The sequence below is a fragment of the Trachypithecus francoisi genome, unplaced genomic scaffold (genome assembly GCF_009764315.1).
Source record: "Trachypithecus francoisi isolate TF-2019V2 unplaced genomic scaffold, Tfra_2.0 Lachesis_group2, whole genome shotgun sequence".
Taxonomy (NCBI): Eukaryota; Metazoa; Chordata; class Mammalia; order Primates; family Cercopithecidae; genus Trachypithecus; species Trachypithecus francoisi.
The window spans coordinates 113174962-113191731 of NW_022681465.1; the positions used below are offsets into that span (position 1 = coordinate 113174962).

The 16770-nt window shown below is 43.6% G+C and overlaps 1 protein-coding gene across 2 annotated transcripts in view; it reads left to right on the top strand.

Annotated features, from left to right (window-relative positions):
* The window catches only part of SERINC5 (serine incorporator 5), a 120133-nt gene that overhangs the window by 66711 nt on the left and 36652 nt on the right, over nucleotides 1-16770 (top strand). For both annotated transcript variants that reach the window (XM_033180161.1, XM_033180162.1), the window contains exons 3-5: nucleotides 11079-11257; nucleotides 11759-11841; nucleotides 14069-14162. In XM_033180161.1, the coding sequence (XP_033036052.1) occupies nucleotides 11079-11257; nucleotides 11759-11841; nucleotides 14069-14162 (356 nt within the window). The remainder of the gene's footprint in view (nucleotides 1-11078; nucleotides 11258-11758; nucleotides 11842-14068; nucleotides 14163-16770) is intronic.

Here is a 16770-nt window from a genome sequence, read left to right on the forward strand (position 1 = left end):
ATTGATGGTCAAGGACACTGGGTGATTTGTATTTTTATTGTAATTTACACATTTGGCAGTAAAAATATAATTGTTTTGCTTATATAAGTGCAAATAAAATTGAGAATAATCCTTTGCAGTTAGATTTCTTTTTTTCTTTTGAAAAGGAGTCTTGCTCTGTCTCCCAGGCTAGAGCGCAGTTTTGCAATCTCGGGGCACTGCAAACTCTGCCTCCTGGGTTCAAGCGATTCTCCTGCCTCAGCCTCCCAAGTAGCTGGGATTACAGGTGCCCACCATCGCGCCCAGCTAATTTTTGTATTTTTTAGCAGAGATGGGGTTTCACCATCTTGGCCAGGCTGGTCTTGCACTCCTGACCTCGTGATCCACCCGCCTCTGCCTCCCAAAGTGCTGGGATTACAGGCGTGAGCCACCGTGCCCAGCCTTGCAGTTAGCTTTCTTGAAAGTGTGGGTAATATGCTCACCAGGTGCACTTTCTGATGGTCTCCTCAGTCTGGAGCTCAGCTGCTGCTTCCATGGTGCTCTAGAGAATGTTCCCATCGAGGTTGCAGATGACTGACTCCTGCTGCCAAATCCAGTATTACATCAGAGTCCTCATCACATTTGCCCTCTTGGCCGTATTTGACACTGCCAACGGCTCTTTCAACTTCTCTCTTGCCTGGCACTTTTTCAGTTTCCTCCTCGGATTTTTTTCCTTCTCCCCAGCTCCTAAAGGTTTGCATTCCCCAGGGTTCTGTGCTTGGCTCACCTCTGTCTCTCTGCTCACTTGCACATTCTGTCTGGTTGCCTCCTTTGCTGTGTCCACTTCCACATCTCTCTAGTTGAGCTCTTTCTAGAGCACTCTTGTTTAGTCATCCTCCCACACTTCTTCATACAGGCACCTCCAGTGCAACCTGTTATTAGGTGAATTACTGCTCCACCACCCCGAAACTGCTCGCCTGCAGTTCCTATCCATGATTGGCCTGCCAACCTAAAAACAAGTTCCTAGGCCTGGGTTCTTCGACCTTTACTATAGTCCACATCAAATCAGGAAGCAGACCTGTATCCATTCTACAGCCCCCAACCCCCACTGCTGCTGCCTCTTTGAAGAGCTACAAAACTTTTCTCTGGGAAAATTGTTTTTCTTTCATAATCAGTAACGGGTGTGGTTCTTGTCTGCACCGTCTGCCTTTAGTTTAGTTTGTTTGTTTGTTTGTTTTGAGACGGAGTTTTCGCTCTTGTTACTCAGGCTGGAGTGCAATGGTGTGATCTTGGCTTACCATGACCTCCACCTCCCGGGTTCAAGCGATTCTCCTGCCTCAGCCTCCTGAGTAGCTGGGTTTGCAGGCATGCACCACCACGCCTGGCTAATTTTGTGTTTTTTTAGTAGAGATGGGGTTTCTCTATGTTGGTCAGGCTGGTCTCGAATTCCCGACCTCAGGTGATCTGCCTGCCTCAGCCTCCTGAAGTGCTGGGATTATGGGCATGAGCCACTGCGCCCAGCCTTCTGCCTTCAATTTTCCCTAATTCTCTCCATGGAGATTGAAATAAGTTGAATCCTGTTCTGCATCTGTGGAGGAGCCTTCTTTCCATAGTCATTCGTCTTCTGTGAGTTGTCTCCTTTGGAGCTTGTTGTTTAACAGTTTGCTTAGAGTTGCTTTCTGGCTGCTTAATCCTCTGTATGAATCTCTGATCCTGACAAAATATTCATGGTGGAGGAAGAGCTGTGAACTCGCAGTCTCAGTCTTTGCATGCTTTTTGAGATTAATTTTCATTCCTCTTTTGGCTTTTAATAATGATACAATGTAGATTTTTCTATTAAAAATGCTCACATAACCCAAAGAAAAGAGAAGCCAGTACTGGTTGTTGTTATTGTGTATTAAATAGCCCCAGATCCCCCAAAGGGCCTCAAAGGCAATCACTTACTGAGAAATGAGCCTTGGTTGCCAAGAGGCTGCGTAAGGAAAGAGGGAAGCTGATTTTAGTGTTCCCCATTTCATGGCTGTTGTCCACTGGCCAATCACAGGAAGTCATCAGTGTCGTGGGCCCTGGAAGTACTTCGTGGAGAAACACAAACTGTTCTGGAAAGTTTGAAGATGAATGGAATCTCAGAAAAGGGAGAGGCAGACTGGGAGACGCAGACTGGCAGACGTTCTAGGTTCTGAAATGCATTTTCAAGTGAGGGATATTAAACAGAACTTGCAAATCTAGTTCTTCTAGTTTTTATGAACTTCATTTATCCCTCATGCTGAGCTGCCCAAAGCTTTCTTTGAAATTTGATATTAATATAATGAAATGTAAGAATAATTAGCTTTGCTAATATTGCATTTTCTTTTTTCTTTCTTTCTTTTTTTTTTTTTGAGACGGAGTCTTGCTCTGTCGCCCAAGCTGGAGTGCAGTGGCGCAATCTCAGCTCACTGCAACCTCTTCCTCCTGGGCTCAAGCTATTCTCCTGTCTCAGCCTCACGAGTAGTTGGGACTACAGGCGTGTGCCACCACGCCAGGCTACTTTTTGTATTTTTAGTAGAGATGGGGTTTCACCATGTTAGCCAGGCTGGTCTCGAACCTCAGGCAGTCTGCCTACCTTGACCTGCTCAAATGCTGGGATTACAGGCGTGAGCCACCGTGCCTGGCCTAATATTAACTGAGTCTCGCTCTGTCGCCCAGGCTGGAGTGCAGTGGTGTGATCTCGGCTCACTGCAAGCTCTGCCTCCTAGCTTCACGCCATTCTCCTGCCTCAGCCTCCCAAGTAGCTGCCTCCCAGGCACCCGCTGCCACGCCCGGCTAATTTTTTTGTACTTTTAGTAGAGACAGTGTTTCACCGTGTTAGCCAGGATGGTCTCGATCTCCTGATCTCGTGATCCGCCCACCTCGGCCTCCCAAAGTGTTGGGATTACGGGCGTGAGCCACCGTGCCTGGCAGTATTGCATTTTCTAATTTCAAGTAACACTGTTACACAACTACAACTTTCATCTACTTCCTCTCCATTTCTTAAGAAGCCACTCCCAAAACTCCCAAAACTTATACATGTTTTCTATGTTTATAGCATCTGGGCCCCTGGCCAATTAGACCTGTAGGTCTTCCTGTAGCTTTTTTGTTGTTTATTTGCCTGGGATTGAAGTTGTTTTAGGGACATAGCTAGCATCTCTCCTGTGTAAACAGAATTACGTGAATTTTCTTCTCGCTTGCATCTTGTTGAGTTTATTACTTGTTTTCATGTTTTGGAAATGTTTTTCCTAATTTGTGAGATCAGAATGCTTTCTTCTAGATGGTGGCTAGGTCTCTGAAGGACAAGTAGCGAGTGCTATTTTTTGGACCTCAGTTCTAATATAAATGTACCAAGAAAGATTCACCTTATTGACAGGCCGAGCACGGTTATTGACAGGCCGAGCGTGGTGGTTCATGCCTGTAATCCCAACACTTTGGAGGTCCGAAGTGGGTGGATCACCTGAGGTCGGGATTTCGAGATCAGCCTGGCCAACATAGTGAAACCCCATACCTACTGAAAATACAAGAAGTTAGCCAGGTGTGGGGGCAGGCGCCTGTAATTCCAGCTACTCGGGAGGCTGAGGCAGGAGAATCACTTGAACCCAGGAGGCAAAGGTTGCAGTGAGCTGAGATTGCACCGCTGCACTCTAGCCTGGGCGATAAGAGTGAAACGCTATCTTTTTGTTTTTGTTTTTTTTTTTAAAAGAAAGTTAATCTTTCAATCCAAAGTTAGTAGATCCTTTGGTAATGTGAATAGAGCATCTACTGGGTTCTAAGATGTTCAGTTTCCCATCTTGTTTAAATTGGAATGCATTAGTTTGTGGATCGTGTAATGTACCTGAGTCTCTTCCCTGAAATTCTTTTTATATAATATAATAGTGCTTTAGAATTAAAGAAGCTAACTTAATGACTACTATGGGTTAGGAACTGTGATAAGCACTTCACAGGCATTATCTGATGTCATTCTCAGGCAAGTCCGTGAAATGGGTGTCAGTATTGTTTCATTTTACAGATAGCACTTGAGGCTCAGGATGTACATGTGTGTAACTAGCTCAAGTTAGCAATGGAGTTAGGATTGGAAGTCTTATGAGCTATTTATTCTTACTTGATAGTTTGTGGTTTTGAGTTTGGTTGCTTTGAGGATTGAAAGGAAACGCCTTGCTCTCAGGGATCTGTATAGAAACAACATACAGGCTGGGCGCGGTGGCTCACGCCTGTAATCCTTGTACTTTGGGAGGGTGAGGCAGGCAGATCACCTGAGGTTAGGAGTTCGAGACCAGCCTGGCCAACATGATGAAACCCCATCTCCTAAAAATACAAAAATTAGCTGGGCATAGTGGTGTGTGCCTGTAATCCCAGCTACTTGGGAGGCTGAAGCAGGGGAATCACTTGAACCTGGGAGGCGGAGGTTGCAGTGAACTGAGATTGCGCCATTGTGCTCTAGCCTGGGCAGCAGAGCAATACTCTGCCTCAAAAAAAAAAAGAAAGAAAGAAACAACATACAATGTGTGAGCCTCGCTTAAGTGCCCTGTCCTTGGGTGCCCAGAGCCAGACTTAAGAGGTAACACCCTTAGCAGGCACGTCCCCTTCACCCTGTGGTGTGGAATTTGTATGTGATGTATTTTTTCTTTTTCCAAAACTGGGATGGACTTTGGAACAGCAAATATTTAATCGGAGCAAATTCCCCTGCCAGAATCCTGCTAGCTTGTTCACCTTGGAGGTTCTTTGCCCAAAAATACTCACCACATACGGAAAACTAAATGTGCTAAGTCACCCACAGAGCATAAAGGAGGTCTTGGTTAGGATTTGGAGCAGGGGGTTGTTTACCTGCTTTTGATGAATATACAGTGCCAATGTACTAACCCTTTGATGAGCCTTAAAGGGCTAGATTCGGGACTAAACAAACAAGGGAGGGGATTTGTTGGGGATGATGGCTCAGCCTGCTGCTGTTAGCATTCTCCTTGAAATGAATTTTGGAGGAAGAAAAAAGAGAGGTAGGGAGGTAGAGAAGGTCTAAAGGTGAAAGATGGGCTGGTGTAGATGGAAGAGGAGCTAACGTGCATGTGTTATGGGGGAGATGTGGTTCAGGATTTAGATTTGCTGATGGAGTGGAAGAGAGAAGGTGGGCAAAAAGTAATTTAATGAATGTTTTAGAGCAATAAATCCTGTGTAAATGAAACAGCCTAACGAATGAGGTAGTATGGCTTCTACATGGATGTAGTTTTTACAGATGCAAAGCAGTATTACCTCCTCATTACTGGCACTACTCATACAGGTGTAATTTTGTTTTGGGTTAGACTCTGAAACATTCATTTGTGTGTGTCCCCTACCATATTTCAGCACCTGAAAAATTAACCATGCTGTTTGGTCACTCATGTTTAAACACAGCTAAAAATTCAGATTCCTCCAGAAAGTACCTGTGTGACTGACTTCTTACCCGCCTGCGGGTGCTTCCTGTATCCAGCCCCAATTGCTATTCTTTTTTTTTTTTTTTGAGACGGAGTCTGGCTCTGTCTCCCAGGCTGGAGCGCAGTGGCCGGATCTCAGCTCACTGCAAGCTCTGCCTCCCGGGTTTACACCATTCTCCTGTCTCAGCCTCCCGGGTAGCTGGGACTACACGTCGCCCGGCTAGTTTTTTTTTGTAGTTTTTAGTAGAGACGGGGTTTCACCCTGTTAGCCAGGATGGTCTCGATCTCCTGACCTCGTGATCCGCCCGTCTCGGCCTCCCAAAGTGCTGGGATTACAGGCTTGAGCCACCGCGCCCGGCCCCCAATTGCTATTCTAAAGCAATTTCCAGACCGGACTGTTCTCGCTGGGATGCCCCTTGGTGATACCTTAAGAGCAAACTTCTGCTCTGTTCCTCACTTCTGCTCTCTGTCCCCTGCCCAGTGTACTCCTCCCTCCACCCCAAACAGCAATGCCATAAAAAAAAAGAAGAAAACAAAAGAGCTTTATCTGATTCTTCTACTTCATTCATGATTCTTGTCATCCATGCTGTCCTGCCAATTGTGAGCTCTACCTGCAGAATCTCTGGTTTCTCTGCCTGGGGTTACCTTCTTCACCTGTTCCCAATGGCCTTCAGACTTGTCCCCTTGCCTCAAGTCTGTACCCTTTCACCGTGTTCTTCCACTTTGTAGCCAAAGATGTTCTAGCTTCAGTAGTGCTTTTCCCCTTGCTTATAGGATGGGAGCCCGACTGCTAAGCCTGGCATGCACCTGGCCCTTCCCAGCAAGACCTTGCCTTTGTAGGGAAGGGAAAAATGGCTCCCTTCCACTCTTCTAGGTTCTTTCTCTGGGAAGCAAATTAAATTAACATAAGACCAATTACAGGAGAAAAAGCAATTTTAAAAAGGGTCAGATAGGCTGAGCATGGTGACTCACACCTGTAATCCCAGGACTTTGGGAGGCCGAGGTGGGCAGATCATTTGAGGCCAGGATTTCAAGACCAGCCTAGCCAACATGGCGAAACCCCATCTCTACTAAAAATACAAAAATTAGGCAGGTGTGGTGGCAAGTGCCTGTAATCCCAGCTACTCAGGAGGCTGAGGCAGGAGAATCACTTGAACCTAGGAGGCAGAGGTTACAGTGAGGTGAGATTGTGCCACTGCACTCCAGCCTGGGCAACCGAGTGAGACTCTGTCTCAATTTAAAAAAAAAAAAAAAAAGGTCAAATGATAGAAGCTTATAGCATCTTGAGCTACAGAGAGGAATAGGGGCTTGGGGCCTCAGAGTTGCTGGCAACATGTAATGGGAAGGTAAGGGGAAGAAATGTATGGTGAATAAACATCTGATACACTTTACTAATGTAGATTTCCTCTATAGATGCAAATTTTTTGTATAAAACAGCAGCTTCGCAGAGCTACTCCTGTGTCTGCAGCTTTTCAGAATAACGAGCTTGAAATATGCAAAGAAGAATATTTTAGGGTGGCATATCTTGGTTTTTGTGAGTGACGCCAAGGTCAGAGGTAACCAGGTCCACGAACATTTGTGTCTTTCCACAGTGTTGGACTTTTATTGATGCTATTTCAATTACAAAAGCCACCAGCTATGTGGAGTTCCCAGGGAGGGAATTCTTCTTAGTACTTCTCATCCACTCGTTAGATCTGTAGGCACACAGGTTCCAGCCTCTGCACCAGCCAGTCAGTATTGCAAACCTTACACAATCGTATACTCTGTCAATATGTAAATGTTACTGATTAAACATTGCACAACAAACAAAATAACATTTGACATTAAGAGAAAGGGAATAGGAAAAGGGTTAATGAACTAGTCCAGGGAGAGCAACAAAGAAAAAAAGAATTTCCTGGTCTGGGCTGGTCAATCTGGTTGGTCGTGTAAGAAAGTCTTTGATGTAGGCATAGCCTTCAGGGGCAGATGCCAGGTGCTTGTCACTAGTTACAATGGTACCTACCCTTTTTATGGCCACAGAGTCCTCCAGTGAGGACTGATAGTTGAAGACTGTGCTTGTTTATCTACTTATCTGGTTGGACGCAGTCTTTATTTATCAAGAAAAACATCTTGTCTCTGTTGTGACAAAATGGCATAAAAAAAGTCATAAAAAATGTACAGTTTTTTAGGAATTTGCTGAAAACAAAATGTTGGCTATTTCCTCATGAAGTCTTTCACATGTCTTCATGAAAATGGAGCTGTCCAGGTATAGTGGCTCACACCTGTAATCCCAGCACTTTGGGTGGCTGAGGCAGGTGGATTGCTTGAGTTTAGGAGTTAGAGACCAATCTGGTCAACATGGTGAAACACCATCTCTACAAAAAATAAAAAATAAAAAATTAGCTGAGCTTGGTGGTGCATGCCTGTAGTCCTAGCTACTCAGGAAGCTGAGGTAGGAGAATGACTTGAGCCCTGGAGGTGAAGGTTGTAGTAAGCCAAGATCACGTCACTGCACTCCAGCCTGGGCAACAGAGTGAGACCCTGTCTCAAAAAAAAAAAAAAAAAGGAGTGGGGAGAAAATGGAACTCTTTGTTTGTTTGTATAAAGGAAAATAAATCCTCTCAGGACTGCCCAAACTCTTTTTGCCAAAGGGAAACTTAAGACTGGAGAGACAGGTGACACTGCTGCTGTCCCCTCGCACTTTGCCTCCCTGCTTGACAGATAGCTGTGACTTCCCAACCTTATGTCAAAGTGCTGTGCATTAGCCAGACCCCTGGAGAAGGCAAAAGGCCTCGTGCATCCCAGATGACTGCCCTCAAATTGCTCATAAGTAAATTCTCTGCTGGCCCCTAAACCTTTCAAGATGTGTATCTTCCCATAGAAAAGGACATGTCAGCTGTAACTTTAGGTCTATGACCTAAGTCTAGCTCCCTGTCCATGGAATTGCAGTCTGTTACATTTCACAGACATTGCCCATTACAAGTTTTTCTTCCCAGGTGCAGAACAAAGACAGGAGAGCAGTCATTTCTCTGCCTATCCTGAGACTACATAATTAACTCTTTACTCCCTTTTTGAATGTTTATCATATCTCTTGTATAGCGGAGTTCACTGGGCACTAGTTAAAATCTAAGGAGAATGTCGCGTTTGCCTCACCACCTGCCCCTCTTTTCCTGCATGCCTTCTCCCCTTTAAAGAAATGGGTAAGTACTGAGCCTTCTGCAACCTCTTTGGGAGCATGACCACAGAGGATTCTGTGACTTGTGTGTTTCTCAGCAGCCTCTCAAGCTCTGGCTTAATTATTCCCCATTGAGACTCTTGCCTCAGTCTCTTCATTTGGGTTGACGTTTGTTTACGGAAATCCTGATAGCCACAGATATTACTGTTTCTTCAGTATCTTTTCTGGAGAAGGAACTGTAAATTCTCTTCTTTATCACACTTTACTTTTACCTTCAGTTGTGTGCTATTTTTTTCTCTGTGATACTTTATTTTTCTTATGAATAATAGTTATAATGTGATTTAACTTATTTTCTGTTCAGAAGAGTGTTCAACTTTGATGTTGATAAGAAGCAAGTTTTTTATGACTGACCAAATCCTTATTTTATGACATTCCTAGGAATGTGCTGCTTGTTCATTGTGTAAGATTTTGATTATTCTGATAATGAAAGTGATGAGTTCACATTGAAGCCTTCTAATTTGGCTAGAATAAACTATTGTCAACATTTGGCAGAAGATGAAGACCCATTAATAAAAAGCTCCAGTGGATCAAGAAAATACCCAATTAATAGCCAATTCAGAGAAAAAAACAGATGGCCATAAACTTGAGGAAAGATGCTGAATCTCACTAGTAATAAGGAAGATGTACATTAAAACAGGATAGTGGGTTTTTGCCTTTAAATTAGATGTCCCAGTTGGGCAATGTGCAATCTCAGATATTACTGGTAGGATGTAAATTGGTACAGCCTTTGAAAGTACGATTTAACTCTTATCTTGAAGTTTAAAAATGTAGATACGGGTTGAATATTCCTAATCCAAACATCTGAAATGTGAAATACTCTAAAATTTGAAGCTTTTTAAAGTGCCAACATGATGCTCAAAGGCAAGGCTCACTAGAGCATTTTGGATTTTTTGGGTTAGGGAACCTTAGCCAGTAATATAGTGTAAATATTCCAAATTCCGAAACACTTCTGGTCCCAAGCATTTTGGATAAGGGACATTCAACCTGATTGCTTGACCCACTAATTCCATTTCTAGCTCAGGTGTCTGTCCTACATAAATAATGGCACAGGTGCAATGAGGCACAGGTGCAATGAGGTATTTATTGAATTAGTGTTTGTGATAATAAAAACCAAGTAAGAAAATAAAATTTAAAAACACTCCCCAACAAAAAAAATAAGATCAGTGTGAGAATGGTTATTGATTTTGAACTAGCCTTTCTACTATAAAAGATAGTGATGAAAAAATGTGATGGGATTTTGTATATTAATAGAGAAAGACTCTTCATGGCTTATTGTTTATTTTTGTTCTCTTTTCTTTTTTGAGATGGAGTCTTGCTCTGTTGTCCAGGCTAGAGTGTAGTAGCACGATCTTGGCTCACTGCAACTTCTGCCTCCGGGGTTCAGGCAGTTCTTCTGCTTCAGCCTCTCTAGTAGCTGGGATTACAGGCACACACCACCATGCCAGGCTAATTGTTGTATTTTTAGTAGAGATGGGGTTTCACCATGTTGGCCAGGCTGGTCTCGAACTCCTGGCCTCAGGGGATCCACCCACCTCGGCCTCCCAAAGTGCTGGGATTACAGGCACGAGCCACCGCACCTGGCCCGGCTTATTGTTAATTGAGAAAAAATATTGCAGAACATTACGCACAGTCTTTTATTTTAAAAAGCTGTTCTAATATATTTATTATATGTATAGTATGATATGAGTGTATGTATGTGTGTTGTGTATGTATATGTGGGTGTGTTGTATATGTGTATACACATACATTTATCTATGTGAATTCATACAAATACTCTACCCACCGAATTGTTTACTCTTCTCAGGGAGGGGAGTGACATTCTGGGTGGATAGTAAAAGAAGTCTCTGATTTTTTATTTCTGTATATGTATACATATCAACAAAAATATGTCCATGTATTGAAATGGGATTTTTGGCCAGGTGCAGTGGTTCATACCTATTATAATCCCAGCACTTTGGAATGCCAAGACAGGTGGATTGTTGGAGCTCAGGAGTTCAAGACCAGTCTGGGCAACGTGATGAAACCCCGTCTCTACAAAAAAAAAAAAAAAATACAAAAATTAGCTGGGCATGGTGGCGCATGCCTGTAGTCCCAGCTACTTGGGAGGCTGAGGCAGGAGGATTACCTGAGCCCGGAAGATTGAGGCTGCAGTGAGTTGTGACTGTGCCACTACACTCTAGGCTGGGCAACAGAGCAAGAGACCTTGTCTAGGAGGGGGTTTAAAAAAAGGTAATTTTTGTGAAATCTGATGTTGGCTTTCGGAAGTCATTTGGGGCAAATGAAGGCTGAATGTTACTTTATGATCACTGTATCTTTAAAAAAGATTAGAGAAAATTAGAAAAATCTCTGTTTAGAAGATAGATCCTCAGTCTGTTTCTTTATGCACATGATCCATTTCCACAGTGGATGTTGTGGTCGGCTGCATGAACACTCCATGACAGTCCCCCTGTCACTCAGTTGTAACGGAAGACTTTTCTAAACTTTCTCCTCAGATTCCTTTTTTCGAAGATATGTGTAAAGGCATTAAAGCTGGTGACACCTGTGAGAAGCTGGTGGGATATTCTGCCGTGTATAGAGTCTGTTTTGGAATGGCTTGTTTCTTCTTTATCTTCTGTCTACTGACCTTGAAAATCAACAACAGCAAAAGTTGTAGAGCTCATATTCACAATGGGTAAGTATTTCAGTCTTCTTGGGGATTTCTTTCTCCTTTCTTATGTTCAGGACAGTATTCCAGGATCCCGTCTGTCCACCAGACACTGTGATTGCTAGTTGAAATTGTCGATTTAGGGGAAGGTGGAACTGATACTTACCCACATGGTTGCCTGAGAGCTAGAATCTTATTTGTAACACCTGGTACGGTGATGTGACATTTACTCTGGTACCCTGATGTGAAATTTACTCAAGACAAAGAGTTTATTTCTTGTTCCAAGACCTTCCCCCAGGTCATTTCCACCCATGCAATAAAATGGTGTTTTGCACAATTGGAGGCTGCACTGAGTCTAATTATGGGAAAAAGCATTCTTCAAGTCACCTAATTACTTTCCCTCGATTAGGAGAGAACGTTGGCCAATGGCAGAATCATGGATTGACATGCTTTACCTTCTAAGAGGTCCTTTGTCCTTGAATGTCACTTAAATACATTTCCTCTTTTTTCCCCCCTCCCCCCTTCTAGCTTTTGGTTCTTTAAACTTCTGCTGTTGGGAGCCATGTGCTCAGGAGCTTTCTTCATTCCAGATCAGGACACCTTTCTGAACGGTACTAATGGGGTATTTTGGGTACCTGTTTGTTTTGTTTTTACCCATTTTGTCAAATTGCTCAGAAGTGCAGTCCAAAGTACCTTTGATAGTTTGAATTAATGATTTTTCTTTTGGCTTCAAAAGAAATTCCTGACTTACCTGCCCATACTTTTTCCGCCATTGCCTATCTACCTCCCCTCTTCTCACTACCGCATGCCACTTCCAGGCAGGGTGTAAGAGGACTTCGGTACTCTGCTGGCCTGGGAGACCTTGTTCTTTCCAAGCACTGCACAGAAAACCCAGAAACAGGGAGCACAGGGCTGTCAACAGCTAAACGTCTGCTGCAGCGATAGTGGGACAGGAAAAGCATCTTTCAGTCTGTTTTTAAACTTACCTTATGTCAAGATCTGTAGCATTGAATTATATTCTTTATTGTTAGAACCTGCCTTAATTCATTAATATGAAGCCTTTAATCATAGCTGAAACAGGGGGCCCTTTTTCATATGAGCTGAGGAAAAAACCTGAATTTCAGTGGTTCAGAGCATTTTGTTCAACCCAAATGGATTCACTTTCCTAAGTAAAGTATTAACATTTAGGCCAGATGTGGCAGCTCACACCCAGCACTTTGGGAGGCTGAGGCGGGTGGATCACTTGAGGCCAGGAGTTCGAGACCAGCCTGGCCAACATGGTGAAACCTCATCTGTACTAAAAAATATAAAAATTAGCCGGGCATGGTGGTGTGTGCCTGTAATCCCAGCTACTCTGGAGGCTGAGACATGAGAATTGCTTGAACCTGGGAGGCAGAGGTTGCAGTGAGCCGAGATTGCACCACTGTACTCCAGCCTGGGTGACAGAGTGAGACTTTGTCTCAAAAACAAAACTAAACTAAACATTTAGATTGTGTCAGTTTATAAGGAACAGTCATAATCCTTCATATAGTTATGTATCAGGGCCTGGCTAGTTGTTTTTCATATACTCCCTAAGTCTTGCTTTTACCTAAAATACTGTTAAAAGTTTTAAAATTCTCTACAGAGATCCTTTTATGTATTAGAATGTATATTTGGAGAGAGAAGAGACTTAGAAACCCTCTGGTTTAGCTCAGTCTTTTTTTTTTTTTTTTGAGATGGAGTCTTGCTCTGTTGCCCAGGTCAGAGTGCAGTGGCGCGATCTCACCTCACTGCAGCCTCTGCCTCCCGGGTTCAAGCAGTTCTTCTGCCTCAGCCTCCCGAGTAGCTGGGACTACAGGCACGTAACACCACGCCTGGCTGATTTTTGTATTTTTAGTAGAGATGGGGTTTCACCATATTGGCCAGTCTGGTCTCGAACTCCTGACCTTATGATCTGCCACTGCACCCAGCCAAGCAAAGTCTTTTTTTTTTTCTTTTTTAGACCAAGTCTCGCTCTGTCACCCAGGCTGAGTGCAGTGGTGCAATCTCAGCTCACTGCCACCTCCACCTCACGGGTTCAAGCGATTCTCCTGCCTCAGCCTCCTGAGTAGATGGGATTATAGGCACCAGCCACTATGCCTGGCTAATTTTATTTTATTTTATTTATTTATTTATTTATTTATTTATTTAGTTGACTCGGGGTTTCACCATGTAGGCCAGGCTGGTTTCCGGCTCCTGACCTCAAGCGATCCGCCTGCCTCAGCCTCCCAAAGTGCTAGGATTGCAGGCATGAGCCACCGTGCCCAGCCCCAGCTCAGTGATTTTTATAGACAAACTGGAACCCATGTGATGTGACTTATTCAAGGTTAAAAGATGGCCCTGCCATCTTTGTGGCAGAGCCAGAAGTCGAGCTGAGTCCTTGTCCGTCCCCTGTCTGAACCTTGTTTCCTTACTGGTCATTGTTGACTTTTTACCCAGTAAAATTTGAACCTTTGATTTTTCTGGCAGTATGTGTTAGCTTTTAAGTTGTGGGTCATTGTGGATTTTATGAATGAGGGCATCTGTTAGGGGTACCTGGCAGATGTAGTGTGGAGGATAAGCTTGGATATTTCAGGGTCAGACTGCCTGTGTTCAGATCCCAGCTATACCATTTATTGACAGAGATGTTGTCAACCTACGTAGATTCTCGATTTTTCTCTTAGGTAAAGTGAGTGAAACTTGTAATACATATCTTATATGGTCGTGTGGGAATTGAATGTGTTAGGTACACTTACCTAGTAAAAATTAGCTGTGGTTATTCTCTTTTGAGCGAAATACAACGAAAGGTTGCCTCATTGTGTTCTTCATGGTCTTTTGCAGCCTGGCGCTATGTGGGAGCCGTCGGAGGCTTCCTCTTCATAGGCATCCAGCTCCTCCTGCTCGTGGAGTTTGCACATAAGTGGAACAAGAACTGGTGTGTGCCTTTATGGAAAGCTTCCCATTGACTCACAGAAACTGCCCAGTTTTGATAAAGGCTGTACTCAATTGCATTGCTAGGGATTTGCAGTTTTGTTTCTCTTTATACCTGCTTTTTTGTACCTCTTCATTTACTCCTCTCCTTCATTTACTTCTCACTTTTTGACCCCCTGCCCCTACTCCCTTGTTTGGGCTCTAAGTCAACCAGTGGTGTGAATTAGCCACACTTAATCCCCTGCTCATACCTGTCAGTCTCTGGTTTTGAGGGTGGCTAAAAAATTGGGTAGGCTTCATCTTAGCCTCCCATCCTCATGAAATTAAAAGTAAAATTAAAAAGTGAACACAAAACTCAAACTTTGGAGCTGGAGATTCATCTTCTGCAGACTATGAGATAGAATAGTTCCCTCCTTTAAAAAAATTTTTGGGTCAGGCATGGTGGCTCATGCCTGTAATTCCAGCACTTTGGGAGGCCAAGGTGGGAGGATTACTTGAGCCCAGGAGTTTGAGACCAGCCCGGGCAACATACTAAGACCTTGTCTCTATAAAAAATTAGCTGGGCATGGTGCAACATGCTTGTAGTCCCTGCTACATGGGAGGCGGAGGTGGGAGGATCGCTTGAGCCTGGTAGGTCAAGGCTTTGGTGAGCTGAGTTCACACCACTGCAGTCCACCCTGAGTAACAGAGAAAGACCCTGTCTCAACAAAAAAGATTTTTAAAATTTCTTTTCAACTTCCCACGAGGGGAAAAAGGACTCCTTCATTAGGAAGATATGTTGTGCTACCTTAGAAAACCATCTTGTCTTTGAAAAAGGTAGACTCTTTCTAAGTGCCTTGGAAGTTGAGTTCATATCCTGGGTCAGGTGGGAGATGCCCAGCTATTAATAGCTACTTTTATTTCTTGCTAAGCCACACTGAGAAAATGACAACCCTTGAGTTCTAAGACCTAATTGACCCTGTTTGTGATTCTGGACAAAGCACTTAGCTGCTTTCTGCCTACCTTTTTTTTTTTTTTTTGGGACGTAGTTTCACTCTTGTTGCCCAGGCTGGAGTGCAATGGTGCCATCTCAGCTCACCGCAGCCTCCGCCTCCTGGGTTCAAGCGATTCTCCTGCCTCAGCCTCCGAAGTAGCTGGGATTACAGGCACATGCCACCACACCTGACTAATTTTTGTATTTTTAGTAGAGACGAGGTTTCATCATATTGGTCAGGCTAGTCTCGAACTTCTGACCTCAGGTGATCCACCCGCCTCGGCCTCCCAAAGTGCTGGGATTACAGGCGTGAGCCACTGCGTCCAGCCCTAACTTTCTTTACTTATAAAATATGAATAAAAACAACTGCCTATTGTACCCAATAAGGCTTTTGTTTTTTGCATATTTTACAGGAATCATTTTATTTTATACTCAAATTTTTGAAATCATAAGTGCCATGTGAATGTGAAGTTTACTTTTACCATGGACAAAACAAAATACACTGTCCAAATACTCTCAATACTTTTTATCCTGAATATGTTGTTCAACTTGGTAGTTGTTGTTTTCTTTTGGTTTTAAGGATCAAATCATGAGGTACAGCTGTTGTTGGGATGCATCAGTGAAAAGACAGAGTTAGTCATTTGACTCTTTGGTAAATACTGGATTAAGCATGGCCAAATATGAACAATTTTCAAATGGTTTACACAACACTGAATAGTCATACAAGTAGCCCTACAGATATGTTTTGCTATGTTTTAAAGTTCTAAACTCTATAATTATACAGATTTCTGCATTTGAAGTAGGCTGTTGTATCAGTTATTGTACAGTGTCTGCATTTTGAGTTATCCATGAGATCCAGTAATTTATGTTGTGGTCTCCACTAGATCTTGTTTTGAGGCAGCACAGTTTTCTTTCTTTCTTTTTTTTTTCTTTTTTTTTTGAGACGGAGTCTCGCTCTCTTGCCTAGGCTGGAGTGCAGTGGCATGATCTTGGCTCACTACAACCTCTGCCTCCCGGGTTCAAGTGATTCTTCTGCCTCAGCCTCCTGAGTAGCTGGGATTACAGGCACGTGCCACCACACCCGGCTAATTTTTGTATTTTTAGTAGAGACGGGGTTTCATCATGTTGGCCAGGATGGTCTCGATCTCCTGACCTCGTGATGCACCCGCCTTGGCTTGCCGAAGTGCTGGGATTACAGACATGAGCCACTGCGCTCAGCCTGGAGTTTTCTTAAAGATAAGCCAAATGGGTGACTATAATTGTATGGGACCCTATTTCCTCAGTAGTCCAGAAGAAATACAATAAGTTGGAAGTGAATTTTAATTGATTAAAAATCACTCTTTCCATGATTATTCTGAATGTGCTTGCTTCCTTTTTTTGAGATAGAGTTTTGCTCTTTTTGCCTAGGCTGGAGTGCAGTGGTATGATCTCGGCTTACCACAACCTCCGCCTCCCAGGTTCAATTGATTCTCCTGCCTCAGCCTGCCAAGTAGCTGGGATTGCAGGCGTGTACCACCACACCCAGCTAATTTTGTATTTTTAGTAGAGACGGGGTTTCACCATGTGGGCCAGGCTTGTCTTGAACTCCTGACCTCCAGTAATCCATCCACCTTGACCTCCCAAAGTGCTGTGATTATAG